Raw genomic sequence first — 25,742 nt, 5'->3', positions numbered from 1 at the left:
GCTGGGCTTCCAAGGTGCCCTTCAAGGCGGAGAAGTGCAGCTGCAATGCTCTTTGCTGGGTCCCTGCGATGCCTTGGTGGCTGGGGACATCCATGTCACACCCTCGGGGACAGCTCTGAGGTGAGGGAGTTCCAAATTTCACCTCTGTCTCTCCCTGCCTGCGGTCCAGCTGTTAAAGCTGCGGCCTTGGTTTTTCCCATCCCAAACTGGATAAAATACAGAAATATTGCTGTGTGTTTGGCTGTGGAATTGCTTCGTTAGTCCTTTCTCTCCGAATGGGGAAAATGAAATTAACTGTAGAGGCAGGAATTGCTTACTGAGCGATCCAATTTCTAAACCATATTATGTTTTAACTATACTCTCTATTGTATTTTGCATATCCACTACAGTATACTTTAGCACAACAAAATATGTAGAGGTTGTGCCCATTAATAGATTATATAGGAACAGAAATCTTAAGGAAAATCGTGCTCAGGCCATACAGTTTCATATGAGTTTCATTAGTTCAAAGTGTCTTTTCCTGACATGATCTTGTTGCTGTAAATATAGCAGCATTATTTAGTGTGCAATACTATTTTATATATATATGTATATAGTAAATTATTTAATGAGAATAAGCTTTTTTATCCATCAAAAATGTCCAGTCTGTTATGCACCTGATGTCCATAAGAAAATCAGGACCAAGTTTTATCTAAGAGCTTTTGTTTGTCCTGGAGATCTGGGCAATTAACTGAATGTCCACGTGTGTTTTATATCACATATGTCCGTGTGTGTTTTCTGTCGAGTGTGTTTTACACAATTTCCAGGCCCTGCCACCTTCAGTCATGAGGAGCAGGGGAGGGACAGAAAAGTTTAGTCCCAGTTACTCAGTACTCGTGCATACTTCAATGATTTTATTACATAATTATTAAAAATGAATGTGATTATGGAAAAGCATATAAGGTGAAATAAACAGGCGATTTCTGCTGAACTCACATATACATTTTCTTGGGTACAGAAGTAATCTCACGGGAGCCTCAGGCATCCCAGTGGTGCCGGTGCTCCAGCAGACCCTGGGGCTGTGGTCCCAGCATCCCATCACAGCCAGGCACTGGGGACAATTGGCAGGGAGAAGCCTGCTGCAGTGATTTCTGTGCTCTACCACAGGTTTCATGCCCACCATCTGTTATTTTTATATGGTATAAATAAGTGCAAATGGCACAAAAGAAACAAAGATAATGCACTACAGCTTTATATAGCTTGTTCGTGTCCCCGTTTTGCTGAAATCTCCGTTCCTTCCATTTTCAAGTGCAGAAATTGATCTGTAATTTCAAGTGCAGCAGGTTGCATCGGAACATGTACTTTATCTGGGAACAAAATACATCTTCTGTTAAACAGAGTTTGTAAAAAAAATAGAAAGAAAGTAATACAAGGTGGCACTGTTTTTATTGTTACATGCAGCACTTACCTGAAACTGATGTTGGTTTCCTGAAGTCTCATTTATATATGCACCAGGTAAGCTAATTATACCATGAAGTTCATCAGTGTTGATCACGGCTGTTGCTTTGGTAAAAGGACCTTGAGACGGCAGTGAAAAGAAAAGTTTTATTGAACCGTCCCCTCACAGATTTCTCAGTTTGCTAGAGAGCAAAAGGAAGGCCAAATCTTTTCAGAGCAGCTTTCTGGAAGCTACAGGGAGCACTGGTTTGTAACTGTCAGGATCTCTTCTGCTCTTACAGCGGAGATGTTTCTATATGCTCAGGATATCGAATGTATACCTCAACAACAGATTGCTTTTATTTCCTGAGTGTAGTTCAGTGTTAGTTTGGGACCTATTTTGCAAACATAATCATTAAAATATGGCTTCTTAGAGCCAGGTAATTTTGGTTGTATATTTAAAATAGTGCTATTTGCACAGAGACATATCCTGTCCAATTGCCTGAAAGGAGCAAATCAAAATCTGTTTTTGAGAAAAAAGTAAATACCAATGAAATTAGCAGGCCTTTATAATTACATTTTGTGCAATGCTAACAATTGCAACAAACTAGGTAGATACTATAGATAGATTTATGGAAGTTTAATGGATGGTAGGCAAGTACCATTCAGCAACCTACCTCAGCCTGGTGCAGAAACGTTATCAGACTCTTGACATGGATTTTCTTTTTCCTAGACTTCTGGAATACAGTTTAAGCACATAAGAATGTGTAATACGAGGTAGAAAATAAAGCTAGGCAAATAAGATAGAGACCTATACACCCATATATACACCTATAGCGTCCCACCTCTGAAGTGGAAGAATTGTACTGGAAAGAGAGAATTAAAAACTGAAAATAGTTATTACTCTTGCTAAAGACCATGGTGGACAACTTGGACAAATACAAACATATTTGCTTTTGGGTCAACTCATATTGTGCTAGCATGTCTGTAATTGAATTGGCCTAGTTTAAAGGCAAAAAAATAAAACATTTGAACACTGTAGGAATAAACAGCTCGTTGTAAAGAAAAAAAAATTCAGAAAAGGAATGTTATGTTAGAGGACTTAATTATTTTATTATTTTTAAATTGAATATGACTTTTTAGGACTAATTTCTTTTAATGATTTTCATAAATCCATTTATCAGAGTGGCAAATTATAGAAATATCATTGGCTCAGAGTTTTACTGTGCCCTTAACTTAGTCTCACTTTTTGTGGCAAAGATAATTATGTGTATACTCAATGGTCCTTTTGACCATCAAGTCAACACTTAGGGAGGTACAAGCATTTTATTTTATTTAAGACTATTTCTTACTATTTTTATGATTTTGAAGTTATTTACACAAATAAGGGAATCTAAGGCAAGTCGATGAGACAGATTAACTGGTCAAGAACCATCTAAACAAGTTTGAAATTTAAAGTGAGTAAAACCAAAAAGGAGGTCTTTCAGCTTTCATACTTAACATTTAGACCTACAGTGTTTAAGCAGTGAGCTGTACCATTTTTTTTTTTTCTAAAGGATAAATTTAACTAAAAAATAAATACTGATGGCTGAAGCATTACTTCATTTTTGCCAGCAGCCTGATTCAAAAGTCTTTCTAAACAACCAAGTTAGGAAATAAAGAAAAAAGTACTCTTTTTGAGATGAAAATGAATTCAGTAAAAGTTATCATAACTGCCAAACTAGTAATGTGATGACTGTGGTAATTTAAGCAATTGTAAGCAAAATCAATTTTAATTTTCCAGGCAGATGAGCCAAATGCCACCAGAAAGCATTGTATCACAGATATTTCTTCAGACTGAAGTCCTCTTCATGGAAAAGGTAACTTTTGATCCAAAAGATAGTCTGTATTCTGAAAATTGTTCAAATTGTACTTGTGGAATTAAATGTGAACAAGAAATATTGAGTCTGTAAAATGCTAAAAGTTAACTGCTAGGGAGAAAAAAGTTTGATGATTTTTGTTAGTTATGGGTCAATTTGATACAGACTCCTCTGCACAATATATGAAAGTCCTCAGTTCCACAAATTCTTGTACTGTTCTTGACCAAATATCAAAACAGGAAGCAACTAAAGATCCAGTTTACATTATGACTGCAGCTGTAACACCTTCTGCAAAGTGTTCTCTTCAATGATCCTAGCCTTCTTTGAGGATCTCACCCTTCAAATTTAGTAGTAAGTGTATTACTAAATAAGAACCGTGCTTATTCCACAGTTGCTGAAAATACTGTGACAACCAGATGCTCCCAGTTTGGTACTAGGTTTGGCACTGGAAAGTCGGTGACGGTCACGTTAGTAATGCAGTGGGTTCTGGTAACACAGTTCCTCTGTGCTACTCGAGTACTTTTTTGAGTTGTAAATGTTCCTAAATGAGCCTGGCTTTGAACTAGCACCACAGTGAAGACAATGTAGATACACAGTAAGAGCTACTGACCACAACGGTGCAACAGATGTGTCTGAAGTAAACAGTACTGTTTTCTAAGCCAGTGTTTCACAGAAAAGCATACAGCTGGATTATAATCGTACAGAAGGTTACCTTTAAATCTGCTATTTTTTCTTCTGGAATTGACAAATGATGTGGTCAGTCGGGAGCCTGTAAGATTTAGGAAAAGATGTATCTATCGAACCTATAAAGAAAAGTACATTCTGTCATCTTTTCTGAACTGACCTTCCATGTAGTTGTCATCTGTCAGAAGGGACAACCGCAGGTGCCTGCATCAGAGCCTGCAGGAACCATCAGAGAAATCGTGCACTGGGATCCCAGATACCGTACAGTTCTTAGGGATGTTGATCTCTGATAGTTGAAATGCAGTTTTGTGATTCTCAATACAGATAAGTTATTTTGCATAGCAGTTGTTCATCTGTGCTTCCCCTCGTGACCCTTCTGTTATTTCTTTTAGCAGCTTGATTCCTAAAAGCCCACTTGCTGCATATATCGATTTCTGCTCTAGCTGTTCCCTATAGCTTTGTGGTATCACTTTTATGATGCTTGTAATAGCAATTCTCTTTTGCAAAGTGTAGATCCCATTTATATTTTATATATTTACCTATCTGAGCAATCACATGTGTTTATTAGGTTCTGTTCTCATGCAAACCTTGCCTTGGATGAGATTCTTCCCATGGTCCAAGAAAATGGAAAAATTGTGACTTTGAGCAGGCTTTTCTCCAGCCTTTTGTGCTTCTGAAGGCCTGTATGAAATTTGTGATTACAAGAGCTGATTCGGCTTCAGCTGAATTCTGTAGGAGATTGAATTCAGGAAAAAAATAGTTTACATGCTTGTTCAATAAAGAGAGTTAGGCTGAGTAGCCTGTTTTGAACTGAAATGCAAAGAGTGCCTCCTCCAGATCATAAACTAATTAAAATCTACAACGCAGAGAGTACCAAGATAGATATGACAAACTTTTCCTACTCAGTTAATGGCCTACACTGAGTATACTTTTATTTTTACCTCTTAAAGGCCTATGCAGTGCATAATTGGCAGGAAAGTAAGCAAAGGTTTTTTACTCTATTAAATTACTAAACCAAATATTTTTGCGCATAGGACTGGTTGTGAGGATATAATTCTCCACTTCTGTGTGTTTGTGTGCTGTGCTGTTAGAATAACTTTCTGCCTAAAAAAAAATCCGTATTTCCTGGTGAAAAAGGGTATATAAAAAGAGAAGACAAGTGTTTTGCTGGAGATGAGGACAGTCAGAACTTTCTTATAGTCCTCTGTGGCAAAGGATTTTTCATTTTGCTGTAGTTCTCCTTTGTGGTGCCTACATTATTGGCTTAGTGTACATACTGGTTGAGGAGAGATTTTCTTTGTTTGTTTTGATGTTTGTTTGATCTTTGCATCTTCTCCTTTTGAAAATTATCAGCATTCTAGGCCAATGCTTTCCACAGGGTTACAAAGTATATTGCAAAGAGCCAGCTACATCTTTCCAAAAGAGTTGGCTGTCCAAACACGATGTTCCAGAATTGTCTTTTTTGATGTCTTCCTCAGGCTGCTCCTCCTCCTTTCTGAGTTTCCTGCCATGAATTTTTTTAAGGATAACATCAAAGGAGCCCGTATGCATGTCAATCCCACAGATACTTAGCACATTGCTAGCGTTTATGTTATGTAAATGGAAGAGAATCGCTGCTTGAGAGAAGCGGCTACAAAGCAGGTAGTGATTTAATGAAAAGCACGGAGATTGAAAGGGGTTTGCCGGAGCCCTGTGTGATGTGAATGTTAAGAAGCCCATTGGCGTCATCAGCTTCCCTGCTGCACTTTCTATTCTCCCTCCTTTTCAAGGCAGCTTGAATACGGGGACTGCCTGCTAGGGAAAACCTGAAACTAAATGTATAATCAGTCCAGCCACAATCAATGCAGCACAGTTAATCATTTTTATTAACTGAATTAGCTTTTCTTTTTTGCTGTTTCTGCATCTCTTTTGGGACTGGAGCAATGTAAGGCATATTTAGAATGTTGTTGCATTTGGAAAACTTTGCTTGCACCCAAAAATAAACACAAGGTTATTTTTCCTAATAGAAATGTTCAGGTAAAATATATTTAAATAAAAAAGAGTATGTCTAATGCATCATTTAACGTGCAAGTTTAGCTCTGAAGATCTGATTCTTCTCTTCAAGCACTGAAAATATGAACTAATGCAGCTGAAAACAAATTAGTAATACTGTAAAACCACTATTAAATGAGTTTGCTGGAGTCAAGGAATTTCTGCTCGAATTAGTTATGGGATTACAGCCAAGCTAAGCCTACAGGTGTCTGAAGGTACACAGGAACAGACAAATGATCACCACAAGAGCTTTATAGGTTCACAGAGCCAATATTTTCTTGGCTCAGTAAGTTTACAAATTCTACATTAAGTCTTCTTTGAAAAGATAAAAAGCGCCTTCGCCACTGGGGCACTTCACTTCCAGCAAACTGTCCATTTGTTAAGTGTGCTTGTTCACAGACACAGTAATATACTCAATAGTAGAACGTGCTGCAGGTGATCCCGTTGATTTAAAAGGTCCATTCAATACAGGTGATGTTGATGTTGTTGATTAAAGCAGTTTTAATTATCTGACATCAGAAACTGAAGTGGAATTTCCTTTACATTGAACAAGAAAGGATTCCCTCTGTTTCTAAAGCAAAGATTTTTGTAAGCAGTTTTTATAAACAATGCAGCAGAAATCCATTGGCAGCTTGATGCAGTGGTTTACAGTAAAAATATACCAGTGATTTCCAGGGGTAGGACAGTGAGGCATCTTATCCCTGTAAGCGCTTTTTCACAAATATGTACTCTGGTTACTAAATAGTCCATGGCAATATACTTATTAGTATCTAAAGATATTATCCAAACTGCTGATTTAATTTGATGCTGCACTTTGCCATAGTCTGGAGTAGTTTTCCCTTTACTACACATTTTATCTGAGGCTCTGCTTTGTTTTGCTAGTATCTTTGCTCTTTTCTACAGTGACTACTGTAACAGAAGGTTGCGCCTCTATTTCTATTCGTGTGTATTTAGGGATGGTCCAAAACCAAATTCACTACTAAACGGTCAGAGAGAAATCAGTCAGATCATATGGGACTTTCTAGAACTCTCTTGCTGTCTTGCAGCCATTTACTAATGGGATAAGTGGATCCCAAATACTAATACAGGAGGAAGTTGCTGTAAACAGACTTTTGTCTTTCGGACTAATCTGCAATGCAAATAGTAACCATATAAGCCTATTAGGAATACTTTTCATGTAGCCTACTCAACTATGTAAACGAAAGTTTCTATTACTCTCAGGTCATTTCAGTGCATTGAAACAAGGCTTCTGTTTTTTATTTCAAATGGGAAAATTTGTTTTGCATTCAAGTATTCATCCTGTGTCATTTCTAAACTAAGCAGTGCTGTAAAGTAAAATCACGTAACCTGCTGAAGCCTTCAAAATAAATACAATGGCAATAAATGGATACTAAAATATTTCACTTCATTAAAATTTGTGTTGGTACCACATGACGCCGGAAATTAATACTTTTATAGAATTTTCTGAATTTTCTTTTAAAGTAATTTGACTGTAGTATTTAAATGCTTTTGAATTCCAAGGGATTTGACAAACCCAAGTGTAATTTAAGCCTTTTAAAATTAATAAATATTTTATAAAAATACAGAATATATCATAATATAATTACTTAAGATTTTTTGTCCAGTATCTGGAAATTTTTCTTTAATTCTTATCCACCTTTTAAATAGAAAAACCTAGTATCAAGACAGAGGATAGATACCTACCCATGTACTTCCCATTTATTTTCTCTTATTCACATCTTTTTTCCCTCACCATCCTTCTCATCCTATGCAAATCAACTCCTTGATTTGCATGCAATACTTAAATTTCAAGTCTGATGAGATTACATTGTTAAATAGAATTATTTTTTTTTAAACAGTGTATTCTTTTTTTGGCCATGTACCTCTGCAGTGGCAAATTTCAGCTGAAGTCAATGGACATTGATTTGTAACCGCCATGTAGAATTCCAGATTTCTTCCTGACTGACCTGCTTAACATAATTAGCTTTTTCCTTATGCTGAGCTGACAGACACCTGAGAAACAGCAGGCATTCTCAATGTTAATAATGCTATGCAGCCCAAGGCTTTTTTTCTTAAATTACTAGAATATAGAAGATTGCGGCAAGTCATATTTGTTGAATAAATTGTGAAGATGTTTTAGCTTAACGGAATCAAAGATGAAATCAAAAGGCATTAAAAAAGGAACAGAGAAATAATATATTTTCCCAGAGGCAGTGGTCCACAAAGTACTTGGCTTATGATGACCGGACTACGTGATTTTGTTTCTCTGTATGATTCCTGTTTAATGCTGAGGCATGGATTAGTATGTGCCCTGTCAGAGATGTCTGGAAGGGTTCTTTGGGCTTCAGCAAGAAAAAGGTTCTCCGTTACGACTTAGAGGTAACTTAGCACAGTATCATTAGGTGAAGAATCAGCAGATATTACTGAATCAAGTTTCCTTATGCTCATGCTGCACACACCTGTAATAAGAGGTCGTCTCTTTAGCATAATGGGTTGCTTTCTAAATGCACAAGGACAGGAGAGAATGGCCACAGGAGAGACTCTCTCCAGGTAGCAGAGACACTCAGGAGCTGTGCCAGAACTGTCTCCTCATTTTCCTTTCCCTTAGTTCACCAGGCTTCTTGCTGGGCCATACAGAAAATAGCTGTTGTGCTTTCCCAGCTTACCTTAAGACACATACCCATTTACTTCTTCTAATAACACACCTGAACATTTGTACCAAGTCTTATATTAATACATTCACACTAGGTACGTTTGTACTAAGACTTCACATGGCCATGCAATACAAACCCAGAACATACCCACAGTTAGAAGAGAAGACAGTTCACCACACAAAAATCAGGGCAGCGTAAATTTTTTTGAAAATTAGTTTTGACAACAGATATGTAAGTTATTTTCTACTTTGAATATGTTTCAAAATAGTAACCTCTAACTTGACAAGCACTGTAGTTGAATTGTTCATATGCTTTTGGAGGGCTGCGAGGCATAACAGGGATCGTAAGGAGCTTTCATTCAAGAAGAAAGCACATGCAGCTAGTCTTCCTGAAAGCCTCAATTCTATCATTAAAAAGACATTTTTGTTTTATTTTTGTAACAATTAGCTAATGATTCCCAACCCATATGCTTGTACCAGCTGTCTGAACCTTCACAGACCCAATCATATTTTTTCCTTCAGAGAAACCATTTCATATTACTTAATAACAATAGTCAAGATCATTATTTTAATTCTCATCACTTCAAGTCCAAACACAGCAAGTATGATGAACAATATGCTTCAGATTTTTCCCTTGATTAATGGGCTGGATGTGTGCAGAAAACCATGTCAGTCCTGAAGCTGTGCTTTCCCCAGTGAAGCAGCTGCCGGCCAGGTCTTACTTCCTGAAGCAGTTTCCCTGCACTATGGAGCAACGATCGTGGCTCTGAAGTACAAGCACCCAAAACGAAATGTTATAACTTTTGTGTGCTACAGAGGCTAACGGTAATACCTGCCATTTCCCTGCATTTCACCATGTCTCCCTGTCACTATTTAGAATTGTTGCTCTTGAAATACTTATTACCCGTCGAGCTCAGAACCTTTATCTGCATCATACTTAGTTTGAACTTCTCGTATCTCTTTCAGTCCCTACCAACTCTACCTGGCATTGTGGGCATTTTTTAGCAATCTGAAAATGTCTCGAACTATGGGATATACCAGAGCCCAAAAAAGCTCTAGTAGTCCCCAAACAGCACTGTGTATAACGCTACCATTACTCTTTGATAGTAAATACTGCCTTGACCTAGGTTACTTGATCTGAAAAAGAGAAGAACCTAACAAGCAGCAGGATGCTAATAATGATCCTACGTTTGCATAGTGCTTCTCATCTCAAAAGCGTTAAGCTCTGTCGTAAAAGCTGCACAGGAACAATCTTATCCTTAAGTGAAATGCCAGTTGTGGACCAACCTGTGATTGCTGTTTAGGACAGAAGTGAACCACACAATACAGACAGTAAGAATAGACACTGCAATCTACCTTCTAGTTTTCAACAGCAGTAGTCAAAGGTTCTCATTTTAACACCATTTTCAAAAGCATTTTGACTGCTTTTTATTACCTCAGGCTGCTGGAATCTCAGTTTAGATCGCGTGAGCATGTACTTTCATCAGCATAGATGTGCAAAAGCCACCGTGATGACTTCGGTTAATATGGATTGAGAAAAATGGTCATTTTCTGAATCATAAACGTCATCTTTATTAGGCTAGAATATTCATCTCCAATCTGATATATCTGCAAACCAGTGCAAGTGCATCTGAACACAAGCAATACTTTTGACTTTCAGTAACCATTGTAATTGTGCAACTGGGGATGTGTGCTTTATCAAAAGTCATATGTGCACTTGCCCATAGCTGCACTAGACTACTACACCTTCTTTAAATGGTTTTCTACACAGGTTTTTTTCAGCTCTTGTCATTATACTCCTTGTCTGTTAGCATTTATTGATTTTTAGAGTCAAACCAATGAGTTAAAACACAGGAGCTGGAAACGGAAATTGCGCAGGAGCAAAATAGAAGACAATGAACACTGAAAGTAGGTATGGCTTTAATAAGCATTGCTTCTTTACTAGTTGCTAGTTGGATACATCAGAAGAATTCTTGACAGATCACTATACCTTTTAAATAAGAAAAGAGAATACACCAGTGCATGATGGTACTGTGAACTAAAGTGTCCCTTGAGAGCATTTCTTAATTATATTGCTTGATCAGTTTTATCACCTTCCCCAGAGCAGCCAGTGTGCAAGATATACCGACGTTACTGTAAAAAGAACGCTACGCTATAATAACCGATTTCATTGTGCATAGTTGTCTCTCATTTACTAGCCTGATTTTTGTGGGCCATGTCTCACTGTATGCAAGTTTCACTGATATGAACTCAATGTCAGTTAGCTTTAGGATGATCTACTACAGAAAACTTAACAACAAAACATTCTCTTCTTATGCTGTTTTAGTCGTCAAGTGCTATTGACAGTCATTTGGACTGAAAGCAACGCAGATGGTAGTGCATCAGTAGTATGTGAATACAATAGAATTTCTAATTTTTCGGTAAAAATCTCAGATAATGCCCCTTTCCTGAGATTTCTACAGATAAAAAGACTGTGGGATCGACTTTAAGGAAGACCGCATGCTTTTCTTAAGTACACATAGGCAGCTTGCAGTAATTTTGAGGCGTCATGTGAATTTATCACGGAGCTCAACTGGCTATCTAGACTTGTAAATCAAGTTTATTGAATAATCTTGCCTACAGAAAGTGGTGAAATGACCTTCAGATCAAAACAACACAAAATAAGTTTACCTTCAATCCCCTCTGTACTTTTTGTATGTAGTTTGGAAGCCTTGTTCATTTTCCACTCCGCGATGAATCACAGTTCCCTTTTCAAAATGTACTTATTTAGAGTAAGAAGTTGGCCAGTATTTTAGCATATTCACTGGTTTTGTTTGTTTGCTGTTTTTTTGTTTTTTCTTTGGTTTGGTTTGTTTTCTGAGAAACCTTCTCTGTTCTTTATCTGCACAAAACTCATAAATGCAGATTCAGATATCATTTAGGCAATGCTTAGATACGGAGCTTCAGTACCCTGTTTTGGAGATAGCAGCTGTGGAGTACAGAAATCCATCGGTTCCCTATTTATTAGTGATGGTCTGATTAGACCATCATGATTCATTCTGGTGTTTCTTGAACTGCTGTGAAGATATACTGCATATTTCAGTATTTTATGTAATTTATGAATTTTGTATATAATAGTGGCCTGCTCTTAATCATTTTCATTAAACATTCTCAACAGCATTAAGACAGTAATCCAGGATGTGGCTTGCACAGATAAAGTTAACTCAAGCTTGCATGAATGCCTACTAAGCTTAACCATAGATGCAGATTATTTGCCTCTGCTCTTTCACCATTGTCATGGCTTCATTACAAGAACAAACGCAGACTCTTCCAGGATGGCATTACATAGCTTAACGGCGTTCTGCGAGGTTTAATTTTGCTGGTGACATTGTCCTTTTATGTGACAGCTTACCAGTTTGCAAACAAAAATTTGAAATACTGTCCATCGTTTCACCTCAAATATGGGATATTAATGAGATCTGAAAGAACAAATTTTACGAGAATTCCAGCAATTCAAATTAAATATGGCATTAAATGGGAAAAAAAAAAAAAAAGGCACAGGAGTGAATAATTTCATATGCCCTGCAATCAGCAGGACAGACTGACATTACACAGAAGAACCAAACAGTTTTGGTTCACATGGAATTTCTGCCTGGACATATGACATGGAAGCTGGAGACCTGTCAAAGGCATCAGGAGATACTTAAATACCTTTGAAAACCAATGCCTTCAAAAATGCCAAGGGTTATGTGGAATTAATTTATAAGAAATGCCAAGTTTCCTTATATATCAACATACTTTTATTGCAAAAGTTGTTCATGAAAGAAATGTAACAGCACAAAATATTTTAAGAATAAAGTTGCTAAATATTTTGCTACTAAAGGAGCTCATAAAGGAAGCCCTACTAAAGAAAGAGCTACAGAACTACATTTAGATATGTAAAATTTGTGGCACTTAGCAGTGGAGAGAACAATCTGGGAGCAGCTGACAATAATAGGGGTTAGGAAAGCTTTTTTTCCATGTTTTAAGTAATCTTGATGGCTTTTTGGAATGATTCAGAGATTGAATTAGACCACTCTTTTTAATGATCACTTGAGCAATTTCTTTTCTGGTTAAAACATTTCCTCATTGCTGGTATGCAAGTCATTACTTCTGCTGTCACCACAAAAGCTATTGATAATTTTTTCCTGAGGATCATCAGAGAAACAAGAAATAGCAAATAAGATACCCCAGTCCATCTTTCTTTCAATGGATGATGGTTTCCTCAGCACATTTCCTAGTGTTTTTAAGTCCACTTTTGAAAGTCTCAAGAAGTGTTTTCCTCCATTTTTACAAGAAAATTAAAATGATCTAAACTAATCCTCTAAGTGTCTTTTTATTACCTATATGAAAATTTCCTCTTTCTCTATTTATGGTTATAATTTCTCTGTTTTATTATTTCAGTGAATTCTTTGCTGTATTTTTGATGCATTATTCGCTAGTTCTCTTCATTCTCCAAAATTTCTTTCTGGAAATGCATCATCTCTGAACTACTGCACTAAGTGGATCCATTTCTTTTTATAGGAAATTTAATTAGTGAATATTCTAAACTTCTCTATTAGTTCTGAATTTCTCGTACATCTATCTACTAGCTTCTTCCAATTATATGGTTCCAATGCAGGGTTCAAAGTGTTTCTTCTCTGCTTTGCATGCCTTTTTCCTCTGTAAATCATGAAGTTGTTTTCTGCATAACTAAGGAAGATTCTCAGTGTGGCTTGGCAATGAACAATTAAAAACTCTTGACAAAGGACAATTAAAATCTCTCCTTAGTGTTCTATAATTTAGGACATTTTCAATATGAGCTCATTGTTCATGCTGAGTGATCAATAACAGCTGCCTACGTGTGTCCTTCCTGGTGTTAGGAACGTGCCCACTGCAGCACATCCCTGCTTCGTACAAGAGATGTCTCTACCCATTGCAGAGAATTTGGGAAGTTGGTATTGTTGTTGAACCACCTCCCAGGGACGCAAAAGTTCACAGTCTGAAAGAGAAGTGAGGAGATCCTTAGCATTCACCGTGGATTTTAACGTACAGCTAATGAAACTGTAACATAGGATTTCTTCCAGCTCCTCCTTAAGGCTACCAGCAGTTGCACTAGGGCTCTTTAGGCAGGTTTTTCTTACTCAAGTAGGAAGGTTTTAACTTTCTGTAAGCAATATGAGGCTGTCAAATCGGTAGACCTCCGGTTATAAAAGAATACTTGGATGGAATTGCCCACATTTGCAATAGACAGAACCATCTTTGCTTTGCCAAGCCTGAGATCAAAACTTGCTGATGTCATTTGTTTTTTGTTATCTGCTAATGCTTAGTATGGACACGTCTCTGCTGTTTTGGAAGAGTAGAAGTATTTGCATTTCAGGACAGGCAGCAGAGCACAGCAGCTGAGGTTTGTGTTTTTTAGTAAACCGCCAGAACTCTGTCCTACAGGACTGTAAAAACTCCCATGCAGGTCCAGACACAGGTTGGTGAATACTGGGGAGAGGGGAGAAAAGGATTTTATCATCCCCACATTGTGTCTTCCATTCTTTTCTCCCCTTGTTCTCCCTTCGTTGCTCTCCTCTGGATTTTTCACTTCCAGATCACTGCAGCCCCCTACTCCATAAGATCTATAAGCCCAGAGCCAGTATTTTTCAGTGTGAAAAGAATGAAGTACTTCACAATCTGATGCTTACTCTCCATCTGATTATGAAAGAGGCAAGAAACATACTGCTAGAGAATAATATGAATAAACAGGGGGAGGGAGAATAAAAGAGAGCAGGGGAAGCTGGTGAAGAGAGAGAGCTATAACATGCTTTTCATTCAAGTGATAATTGCTATGTCTGAGTTGTCAGGCTGATGACACTACTGTCTGTCTGAACTCAAACAGGTAGTTTTCCATATAAACTAAAAAGCAGATGTGTCAAATTAATCCTTTCTGTAGTTGTAGTAGTTTCAGTACGGTTACAGAAGACACAATTACCGCCTCCTAAAATCTGTAGATTTGCTGTAGCCTTTGCATGATGTTTAGAATGAAAATGGTGGATATGTTTCTAGGGTATAGAGCTGAGTGTATTTTGTAAAATTAGCATCTGTTACATTTTTATCTTAAACCTCACCCACGCAATAACTAAAATGCACCACAGCATTTTTATAATTCATGTTTACTGGAAAACAGCTGCTGAAGAATTCGAGTAGGGAAAACCAAATTTGCATTGGCCTTGAATTTTTCTGAGTGCATCAGTATAGAAGGTCAACAAGGATACTTGCTCAAATGCCTCCCAACATTAGTTAATCAGGAATAATTTCATTTTGAATCATCACTAGAGCTCTTCAAATACAACCTTACAATTTTTTCCTCTGTCTGACTCTTATAATGATAACTCGCTATGCTCCGTCTTTCCAACTCCTGTCAGCAGTACATAGCGTCAGGGTGTCACTGGAACATTTCAGATTTATTCAGAAAGGTAAAATGCAGAAGCAGCATTTAGAAGATATCCACAAAATTAAGCTGGATGGAGACAATGAATGTACATCATTGTTCAGCAATATTCCATACCATAAACTACTAAACTTAACAGTTTAGTAGTGCAGTGCTTCATTTAGTATCATCAATGTCACTTACTTCACCAGCAGAACTTCTTTCCTTTTTTTTTTTGCTTTTAAACCCTTCTAGGTGTTAAAGCTATTGCTCAAAACACCTCAGGACAAATTGTAACATACTTTTTGCTTTCCTGGCATTTGAAAGTGTTGTAATATTTATTGTGCCTCATGACTTTTTTTCCTTCATTATAAATAGAAATGTAAGAAAGATTAAACCTGTCAAAACCAGATGGATGGACTGACTGCCCAGTTGCAATGTATAGGGGAGGTTTAGGTTGGATATTAGGAAAAACTTCTTTACCGAAAGGGTTGTCAGGCATTGGAATGGGCTGCCCAGGGAAGTGGTTGAGTCACCATCCCTGGAGGTCTTTAAAAGACGTTTAGATGTTGAGCTTAGTGATGTGGTTTAGTGAAGGACTTGTTAGTGTTAGGTCAGAGGTTGGACTAGGTGATCTTGGAGGTCTCTTCCAACCTAGACGATTCTGTGATTCTGATTGTGTCAGTATTGACCGCATCTTTCTTCAGATTCCATGCAGGCAGTATGTGATGATGGAGCCGTGCCATGCTTGCCAGGTCTTTTTGCCAGTGGCTTTTATAAATACCTAGTGATATGCAAAGTTTTAGAAGAAAATGAGAATTAAAATGAATTTAAAGAAAATCAAGGCAATGAAAGAGAGATTTAAAAATTAAAGGAAGGATGCTAAAGATAACACCAGTGTATTCTCATGCCATCCTTGTTCATCACGAACTCACCTGGCCAGACTTCCTTTCCGAGAGACAATGAGCTGAGATCCTGAACTTTTAGATGGCAGTTGCTGTATGATTTTTTTCATGTTCTCTCCTAAGCAATGTGCAACTGCTCCCCATCCCAGTCTTCCCATCGACAGGCCCTCTCAGAATATTTGAAATGCAGACTCATCCCAGGCACCTACCTATGTCTGCACGTAGGATACTCTTCTTCCACAGGTGTTCTGGAAAGTACAGACCATGAAATACCCAGAAAGAAGCTAGAGCCATGGTCTCTTTGAGACTACTTCACATGTTTCAAAGATGAGAGTCATACATACGCAAGAAACCATCACAAGCTCTTGTCTGACCTGGCAGAAGCCTTGAGAGGCGTTAGGCTGTTCTGCAGACAGGCCAGGTGCAGAAACTGTTGCAGAAGGATATTTGTCTCAGCACTCTTAGCTGTGTTCAAAACCTCCTGCAGAGGAAATGTCCAAACCTGCCCAGCAGCCTATTCCAACCCTTAGCTGTACCTGCGTTAGGAAACTGATTCTTGAAGTCTGGTCTTGATCACTCACATTGCAAAGCTGTCAAGTAGAGGTGTGCTCTGCTGGCCGTCTTAGATCAAATACCTTAGCATGTAGCTGTCTTTTCGATGTGGGTGGAAGCATTGTTTTTACACTGTACTCGGTACTCGGTAGCTCACTGTACTCACTGACTCGGTAGCTGTTGATTATCCCTTTGGGTCTGTGTTATCGACTGCACACCTTATCCCAGCTTCTTTGAAGTTCCTTCTCATTTGCTACTCCTATTCTATTTCAGTTTTGGGTGAGGTTAATGGCAGAAACTAAACGTACAGTAGGCTGAACCAGGTGCTACGATACCAGTGTGGTCTAATGGGCATTTCCTCTCGCTCGGTATTACATTTCTGTGGCAGTTCCCACAACAGAAAGCTGAGAGACCGAGTTCGTTCTCGTGCTTGCTGTCCGTACAGCTCCATACGTGTGTGTAAGAACACATGTACAGTTAACAGTCTGTGAGGGAACTGCTAAAAAAGAGAAAGCAGTGATGGTTAATATAAAGATCATTCAGAAATATAACTGGTCCTAGAGACCTGAGATTTTAGCTGCACAGATCACTGATGAGCACGGATTAAGACCGAGCAGAGGGAAAATAGCCAGTGCCTTTGGCAGCGAGCTGCTGCAGGCGGCAGGCAGGTAGGTCCCCACTTCGGGCACGGCAAAGCTCTGGAATCCCACATTGTTGGTGCTGCCCTAGAGAGGGCCCAAAACGTGCGGTGCAGTGGCTGCTGCTGGAAGGAGGGCGGCAGCTGGAACAGAAACCCCGACTCCCCAGGGTCCCAGCTATCCAGCCTTCCAGCCTCGCTCTTCTCTTTCTTTCTCTCCATTTCTGTGCCACTCCCTCATCACTGCAGGAGAAGTTAGCTTTTGTGGCTAATTCTTGAGAATCCTGGAGCTCGACTCGTCAGCCAGGTATTTATTAGCACCAACTCTGCCTGTTTATTTATTTTTTAAGATACCATAACTTTTCATTGGCAAAATACAACGTTCATCACAGTAGTTGTTGCCAAATTTTATTACTAAAAATATTACAGTTTGAAACTTTCAAGAGGAACTGGAGAAGAATTGCAGACAACTCTGATTCGATGACTTCCTAGTGACAATGGGAAATGTGGTACTAGTAGAACACAGAAATCCACCGGGGAGCCACAGCAGTGGACTGTTTGTTTCTGTTTTGAAATTGGTGAGAGTAGGAGGAAAACGATGAAACCTTTGCTTTAGCAGTGCTTGAAAATTCAGTGCTAATTCTGAGGACATCTCTATTTGTGGCTCTCTGTCAGTTCTCCTCCAATCCTATTTGTCTATAGAACCAAAAGGATGCTATCAAACCTACATTTTTCTAAATAAGGTATGACCTGGGTTATCTGCTCAAGTTTCAAATTGTATCTTGTGAAGTGGAGTTCTTGCATTATGGGATTCGAAGGTCACGAAGGGGGATCAAGGCAGCTAAGTATCATCCAGCTCAGTTCCTGTAAGGCTGCCTTTGCAGCAGATCACAATATTTAGCTGTGCCTCCACTACAATCTAAGATTTTATATATTACACTCTGTAAACAGAGGAGACTCCCTGTTCATGACATACTGCTACAGAACAGGTAGTGATCTAACGAGAAGCAAAAGGAGACTGCGAGGGGGTTTGCCGGAGCCCTGTGTGATATGAATGCTAACAAGTCCTCTCACGTCATCAGCTTCCCTGCTTTCAGCTCCCCCCCCTCCCCTTCCTTTCTCTTTTATGAGCCAGCTTGAAATCAGGGAATTACATGCTAAGGAAAACCCTTCAGCTAAACATATAATTATTCCGCACAGGATCAGTGCAGCACAGTTAATCAGTTTACCAACTGAATTAATTTTTATTTTTTACATGTCTGCATCTCCTGTTGAGAGTGGAGAAATTCTAGGTTTAAGGAGAAAAAACTGGTTGCAGTTGTGAAATGAGCATCTGAAGCGTTATGAGAGAAACCTCCACTGCAGGCTTGGAGGCTTGGGCAGGCAAACCTCACAGCCAGTCCCCAAGACTTTGAATAAAGGACTGCATGTGGAATTGATACTTACAGGTACTTGAGAAATAACTGGTTTCTTATTTTAATTTTTAGCTGTTTAATAACACTCTATTCTCTGAAAGTCGCAGCTGTATTTCATTGCATCGTATTTCATTTTGTTTCATTGGATTGTTTTGGAAAGTTAGTGTTTATTTGTACACAGGCGTCACTTCACTGTAAAAAAGTTCATGCATTAAATGACCTACTTGTAAACTGCTTCATTTAGGAAGTACAAAATCTTTAAATGCTGTTATTCGTAAACGTACAGAGCAAGCCGTGTAGATTCTGCTCACAATGAAAACACAAACCGGCATGCACTTAGTAACTGTAGGTGCAAGAGGGAGCCAGGAGCAAGGTAGCATAGCTCCCCTCTCCCCCTCCATCCCCCCCCAAATTCGGAAGGGTTACCTTCCGTAGGGCACACATACATGTTAAAACAGATGGCCTCTGGTTCAGGAGTGCTCACTGGTAATGTGCTAGCAACTGCAGAGTGTCTTTGAGTTTCATAGCAAGCGCAGGGGTTCATAGGCCAACAAGTATTCCAAGTCTGCAGGTCAAAGCATTACAGATGTAAACATTGATGTGTTTTTTGTCATTTAATCACACTCACACGATAATCAGAGGAAAAACAGAACCAGCTTGAAAAATACCGCGATTATGAATACACTTGCAAGCTTTACAGGTAATATGTGTTTTCCCAGCTGTGCCAAAATGGAACTTGAGCAAGGCAATGTAAAGTTCTTTCTCTTAAAGTAATTTTTGAGGACATAGTACATACCCCCAGGAAAACATTTGAGTTATGTACAAAAATGGATATAAACCAGGAGATATACTGGCACATTTTCTGAAGTGAAAACCATTTACAGAAATTTAAAATTTTTGGGAAAAAAAAAAAGGAATAGGCTGAAAATGTTTGTTAAAAGTAACTTCACAATTCATGTTATCGGCCCCTTTGAAAACTTCCTTTTTACCACAGTGCTTTCTGCTGTGTATTTACTAATCTGTACAGAATATTTTTGTACACTCTCAAGACAATTTCTTTAGTACAAAGGTACCCCGACCCTTAATTTCCAGATCCTCTATAAGCCTCAAGAATCAATTTCTGAAGACTCGCATGGCCTTTCCAGGTTGTCCAGCACATCAGATGCCGTGCCCAAGTTTAATTCCAGATGAATGCGTTCTTGAGATAGGAACCACGGGTAAATACAAGATGCCAGCTTGTCATAATAATGTTTCTTAGAGCCTAGTAAGTTTTACTTTTTTTTGGCAAGTAACATTTCCTTAAGGAACAGAACAGAAGGGTGTCTCCTCTTGGTTGGAGCTTGGGCTGATAATAGCACCCCGTGACCAGGATGCACTGTGGGTAGCCAGGTCTCAAGCTATTAGCATCATTGCTGTGTCTTTCTCCCATCTTCTCCCCAGTTACTAGATGCTGCTGGCACTCACTACTAGTTAATTTCAAGCTGTGTACCGTACTAACAGCTTTTAAAACTAAGTTATAATAGCTTAAATGATTCTGATAAATGCAAATAAAAAAAAAGAGATTTTATTTTTCAGTGAAATACGATATAATTTGCAACCTTTTACCTATAAAGCTAACTGCCTACATATTTTTAAGGAACAAAAAGGTACATTATGCTTGCAATATTAGATGCATTGTTTATTAACATGTTGCTTTCTATAGTAAAGATCATATGCCACATTTATAATGTGGCAATTTCCCTAAAATGTCTTCACTGTACCTTTTAATCCTGCTAAAGAAGCGTACCTTTCAGTATAGATGACATATGCAAAAGCAATATTATCACTTGGATATTACTACCTGGGCAGGACTTCGACCTCTCTGATGCATTCGTAGCTATTTAGAGGAATGACTACAGCTAATGGAGCTGACATACAGAATACAAATGGAGCTGACCTACAGAACATCCATGAATTACAGGGAAACACTGGCCACAATTGGGCAATTTTTGTGAAGTTAGGGGTTTCCAAATAGTTTTAAACTAATTTAGGCACACTTCCATTTGAGTTTGTTAGGTCTTTTCTTTGCCTACAATTGAAGAATGAGTTTTAAAGTAACCATTGGGATAAAACTGAGGCTTCTAATATTGGCATGGTGAAAATGGGTAGATGTGCAACTTTACTGGTTGTGGATTTGTAGCACTCACGTTACCAAGGAAAATACCTATCCTGTGACTACTTAAATGTGTTCATTGCATTATATTTGTGCTTAAGCCCAGAGGCAAAAAACTGACAATCCTGTCTGCTCCTGACTTCCTTATGGGTGCAGGATGCAGTCTTTGGATAGAAATGTAACTGTCAGACCAGTCAATGTATTTAAAACCCTTTAGTTTGAATGATCTTCTTGCTTCCTCTGGTATGTACTACACATGCTATGGCCAGTGTTACCCAAGATGAAATTAGTTTACACCAAAAAGGATAAAAAAGTAGCAGGGAGTATTTTTAAATTTAGCAACAAGTATTACACACACTTTGACATTTAATTTACATTATAATTTAACTCATAAGTTAAAATACCATAACAATCTGTCTACTTTTAAAATCTTTTACATACTGAAAATAAAGGTGTGGATCAGCAAACTCTGCTCTGCCCATACATTAGGTATTGATTTCAAGTAATGGCATTGGAGTATGGGAATCAATCCTACATCTAATGGCTTTCGGATCCATCCTGACGACCTGCTTTAGACCTCCCAATTAACCCGAGCTGACAAACACCTGGGGTACAAGCCACATACATTCCCTCAGATAGCATTCACTTCCCAATACTGCGTGCTGGTAAAAGAATAGTTTGCTCGTAACTGCGATGTTTCCGATGAGCACCTCAGCAGCCCAAATCCAGTTAAGGATGGAGCTGTACCCCAGCAAAAGGAAATGTGAGCCGTTCCCTCGTTAAGGACAACGCACCGAAAGCCTTAAGGACATTATAGTGGGCATCCAGCTCATCCCTCCAACAAGTTCAGTAATCACATTACAGAAATCATTTCTGTGAGTAACGTACAAGCCAAATTTGCACCTCTTTTCCTTATATAATGGAGATCCCTTACAGCAGAAATCATTTGTCTCCGAGACAGACAGCTCATCAGAAGCAGCATATAACAGCAGTGCTTTCTACCGTGTCAATACATTTTCCCCCACTCAGGAGAAATTCAAAGCACTTAACATCGTGAGCGATTCCTCGCCCTCCCCTCCGAAGCAAGCGGTGTGTAGCACAGCTGAGCGTTATAAAGCAAAACATGTCACAGCTTATGGCTGTGTTGTGAAACTGCAAATGTGCCGGGAAATCGTCGTTCTGCCAAGTTATCCGGGAGAGTTTCCCCGGCGAGGCTGTGCTCAGCCCTGCGCGTTCCCCCTCGCACGCCCCACACGCGGCCGGGCTGCACTGGTCGCGGTGCCGGGGACCGTGGGGGCGTTGGGCAGAGCGGCGGCACGGGCAGGAGGCGCCGGGAAGCCCGAGCAAACCGGGACCTGTCACCGAAGGATCAGAATTCCTCTGTCCAGCCACCGGCACTTCACGCTCCTGGCGTTACCCTAAACTACACACGAGTGCTGCACAGCCACTGCATCAGATCACCTGATATGAGCAAAACAGACCTAATCAGGGCAAATTTAAAGCAGCCAAACATAATAACACTACGCTGTGCAAGGCATGATGGAGTCATGAGACACAAACACTTTATGTCTGCGTTTCCCAACAAATGCACCAGAGCCCTGCTCAGGGCTGGGCAGAAATCCCGACAACATGCTGTACGGCTTAAACCGCCTCGCTCTTCAGCCGTGCCTCTGAAAACTACTGTGCAAAGCAGCATATGGGTGATTAGAACTGCATAAACTCGTCCCAAAACAAAGAACGCAGGAGCAGACATGTAAATTGCAAGGATCCGAAGTACAGACAATACATGGTAATAAAGGATCGTACCTTTCATCCAATCCACTACTTGCTTGGGCGTCCACTTGCTAATAGGTTCCATAACGAGAGCCATCATCGGATCACTTTATCATTCACACCAAAATCAGAAAAAGGAGAGCAAAAAACATATCAGAGCATGACTGGGATAAGAGAGCTGGAGGATTTTACAGTGCAGTCCAAAGACAAGATGATGCTTTGTCCCTCCAGGTTTCTCCTGCACTGATTCAGTAATGTATAAAATTACACTGCTTGATCAGCTCTGGCACCTCCCCCACTGCACACAGCCTGCAACACACTGGAGCACACGGAGCCAGGAAATGGTGCAGTACGTATAGACTTACTTACAAAAGCCTCTACCCAGTGATCTACTTATTAGACTGGCACAAATATAAAATTATATTACACAGAAAGCAATTTGAGCTGGAGCTATTCCAGGCACTGAGTTTTAAGGAGCTTTATTCCAACAAGCTCTGGGATCTTCATCAGGGAAAATATCACTACTGTAACTTGATAGCAGATTGTCTTGGCTTCATTGTGAATATGCTGACTGTCACTCAATTTAAAAAGAAGATAGAAATATCAGAATATCACTTGGCATCTGGCAAAATGCTGAGCATCTCCATCTTTACAATGCAAAATGTTGCTGGAGTGTTATCCTATATAATCATGTAATCAGAATGTCAAACACAGAAGTCTCACCCAAGATAAAACTATTGGAAGGAAACTCTTTTTTTTTTTTTTTCTTTTTCCCTGGCCACATTCAGAGTCAGTATATTTCCTCCTAAGAGCTTCTCATTTTGTGGTGAAAAATGACAGCGTAGAAGGTTGGAGTCAATTTTTCCTGCTACAGCACCCTAACACAGACAAGTATAGCAAGTATTTTGATTCAAGGCACTGGGACTATTAGACAATCTCTCCCTTTTGTTAGGGACAAAAATGTTTTAAGTATTCCTAATACTGAAGTTTACTACCCTTCCAAAAGATGAGGGTGAAGCATTTTAATAAGATGTGCTAAGCAGCACTTTCTGGACCCTTTGGTGATTCTTTGCACCTCACGCAGCATGTGTTCTGCATCATGTGGTTGGAGAGGTGCGTGCGTTCTGTTCAACCCATTGTCTGAGATATGCAGCCCCCCTATTTTATCTTAGAGGGGAAAACTCAGACTCCAGAAAAAAAAAAAAAGGCAGAACAAAGCAGTTCCACCTTTCTTTCCAGCAATCTTTCATCTGTGCCTTTTCTTCCTGTACTGTTTCAAGTTCCACCAGCATATTGGAATAAGAAAATGATATTGTTACCATGTCTCCCTCACTCCACTAGGACTGTGTTAATTTACCCAGGCTGAGATCTCTCCTCTCTTTCTCATGTGGGGGAACATAAAATACAAATGGAATATTTATGCTGTGCTGTTTCAGGGACCTTCTTTAAGTCTACATAGACAAGGACGCAGACAGGCATCCTTTTCCCCCCTGAAACGTCTCCAGAGATGTACCATTCTCAGTTCAGTGATGCGCTCTGTCCTTTTTTATTTTTCTTTTGCTTTGGAAAGTAGTGTGATTAGTATTCTGTGATGTATTTTGAGTGCTCAGAGCACAGATCTCCTATTCAAAAGGATTCACATCAATTCTCCTTCAAGAAGGCTGTTTGCTGTTTCCAGCTGAACAGCATGTCAGCTTCCTCTATGAGTTTTGGGAGACCACTTTCAGTAGCTTTAGTTGTGTCTAAATAGCTGTTTACAATGGACATAATAATGACAAAGATTTCAAACACACAATACTTCTCTTTTTAGGTAATAGTGGACTGAAATTGAGATATGCAGAATAAATATTTGTTAGCTATTGGAAGCTGTGCAAGCTGTTTGGTTTAGGGCTATTCTTTCTTAAAATTATTTTTACAAAATGATCATCTCCCTTGAATTCTTTTGAGTTTAATACAAGCGTAGAAGAATTTGGGATAAACTATGTTGTGTATGAATTTGGTATTTGGGCATAATTACAGGAAAGTATCTTCATTCATGATTGCTTGGACTACTTCCTTAATTCCTGTAATTTGACAGACGCTCTGTCAATGTCCTTTTGTCTCACATTTCCCACCCATGCTTGACTGGGCAGACATTTTTTGTATATTTTGACATAGTTTTGCAAGAGGATGGAGCCTGAATTCAAAGCCCATCAGTGTCAGTGGGCATACTTCCATTCATTTTAATTGTGTTTGGATGACAAAAGAAGCTCAAAAACCATTATTTTAGAATCATTACTTCCATTTTCAGAATGAGATTTTTTTTTTAAATCTTTTTCGTATCCTGTTCCCGAGCACCCCCACCACAAAGACGGTGTGCATTTTCATTTACTTGCAGTGTTATTCACCACCATGTTGATAGTTCATCTCCTGTGTTTTTCTTTCTTATTACTAGCCACAGTTTCTCTGTATTTTGGGATTCTGCAAACTTTTGGGCAACCATCTACTTTTTGTACTACTTACTGGACTGAAATATTTAAAGTTGTGAAAAGTAGTAACTTCCTAAGCAGATGATTTATTCCTACATTCAGCTTCATTATCTGTTGCACAGATCAGTACGTGGAGCTGTAGCTTGTCAGTAACCATTCCAACTAACTTCATGGATACGTCCATCGTGACAGTCCATGGAAGATTGTACCTGGGTACTTCCTCTGCTTTTTGTTTTCTTATTCCAAAAAGATTTATTTCTGACACCCTGCCTTATGGGAATGTCACAGGAACATGGGAAGGCCTTGGCAAGATCTGTAAAGTCCCTGAAGTTATTCCATGTGGTTTTCTGTCCATTTATTGCCAGGCTTCTGCCTGGACGTCTCCCCCAGGCGCTCCTGCATTGCTTCCTAATAGCAGCGTAGGAGAAACAATGCGCTCCCATGATTGCGTTTTTCTTCCAGGCTGAGTACAGCAAGCCAACAGAAAAAAGATCAAGGAACATCTTTCTCACTATGCTTCTATCTAGGTCATGTAAATGAGAAATACTTCGTGACTGAAGTCTGCATAGGCACTGGAGCAAAGTACAGCATTTGAAACGGGGAAGGAGACAGACCTCTCCCTGCGTGGCGCACAGTTGTTGTCGGAGGCCTACATAAAGTCATCTGGTCATCTCGGGTCACTGGCACTGCTCTCGGCTCTGACAGCCACGGCCTAAGACCGAACGGGCCGGCTGAAAGCTTTCAGGTCGCTCCGCCTTCACCAGAGTAACGCCAGTCGTTCT

General features: G+C 39.3%; 1 protein-coding gene across 4 annotated transcripts in view; it reads right to left on the bottom strand.

The window, feature by feature from the left end:
• The window catches only part of LOC121077343 (connector enhancer of kinase suppressor of ras 2-like), a 180,609-nt gene extending 156,901 nt beyond the window's left edge, over nucleotides 1–23,708 (bottom strand). The window contains exon 1 of one of the 4 annotated variants that reach the window (XM_040572539.1): nucleotides 22,526–23,708. In XM_040572539.1, the coding sequence (XP_040428473.1) occupies nucleotides 22,526–22,592 (67 nt within the window). In that variant the 5' untranslated portion in view covers nucleotides 22,593–23,708. The remainder of the gene's footprint in view (nucleotides 1–22,525) is intronic. The other 3 variants (XM_040572536.1, XM_040572540.1, XM_040572537.1) reach the window with 3 other exon arrangements.
• Between the last annotated feature and the right edge of the window lie 2,034 nt (nucleotides 23,709–25,742).

Source organism: Cygnus olor, chromosome 13 (genome assembly GCF_009769625.2).
Source record: "Cygnus olor isolate bCygOlo1 chromosome 13, bCygOlo1.pri.v2, whole genome shotgun sequence".
Classification (NCBI taxonomy): Eukaryota; Metazoa; Chordata; class Aves; order Anseriformes; family Anatidae; genus Cygnus; species Cygnus olor.
Note: the sequence above shows the minus strand (reverse complement) of the source record. Positions and strands in the feature narration are given on the sequence as shown.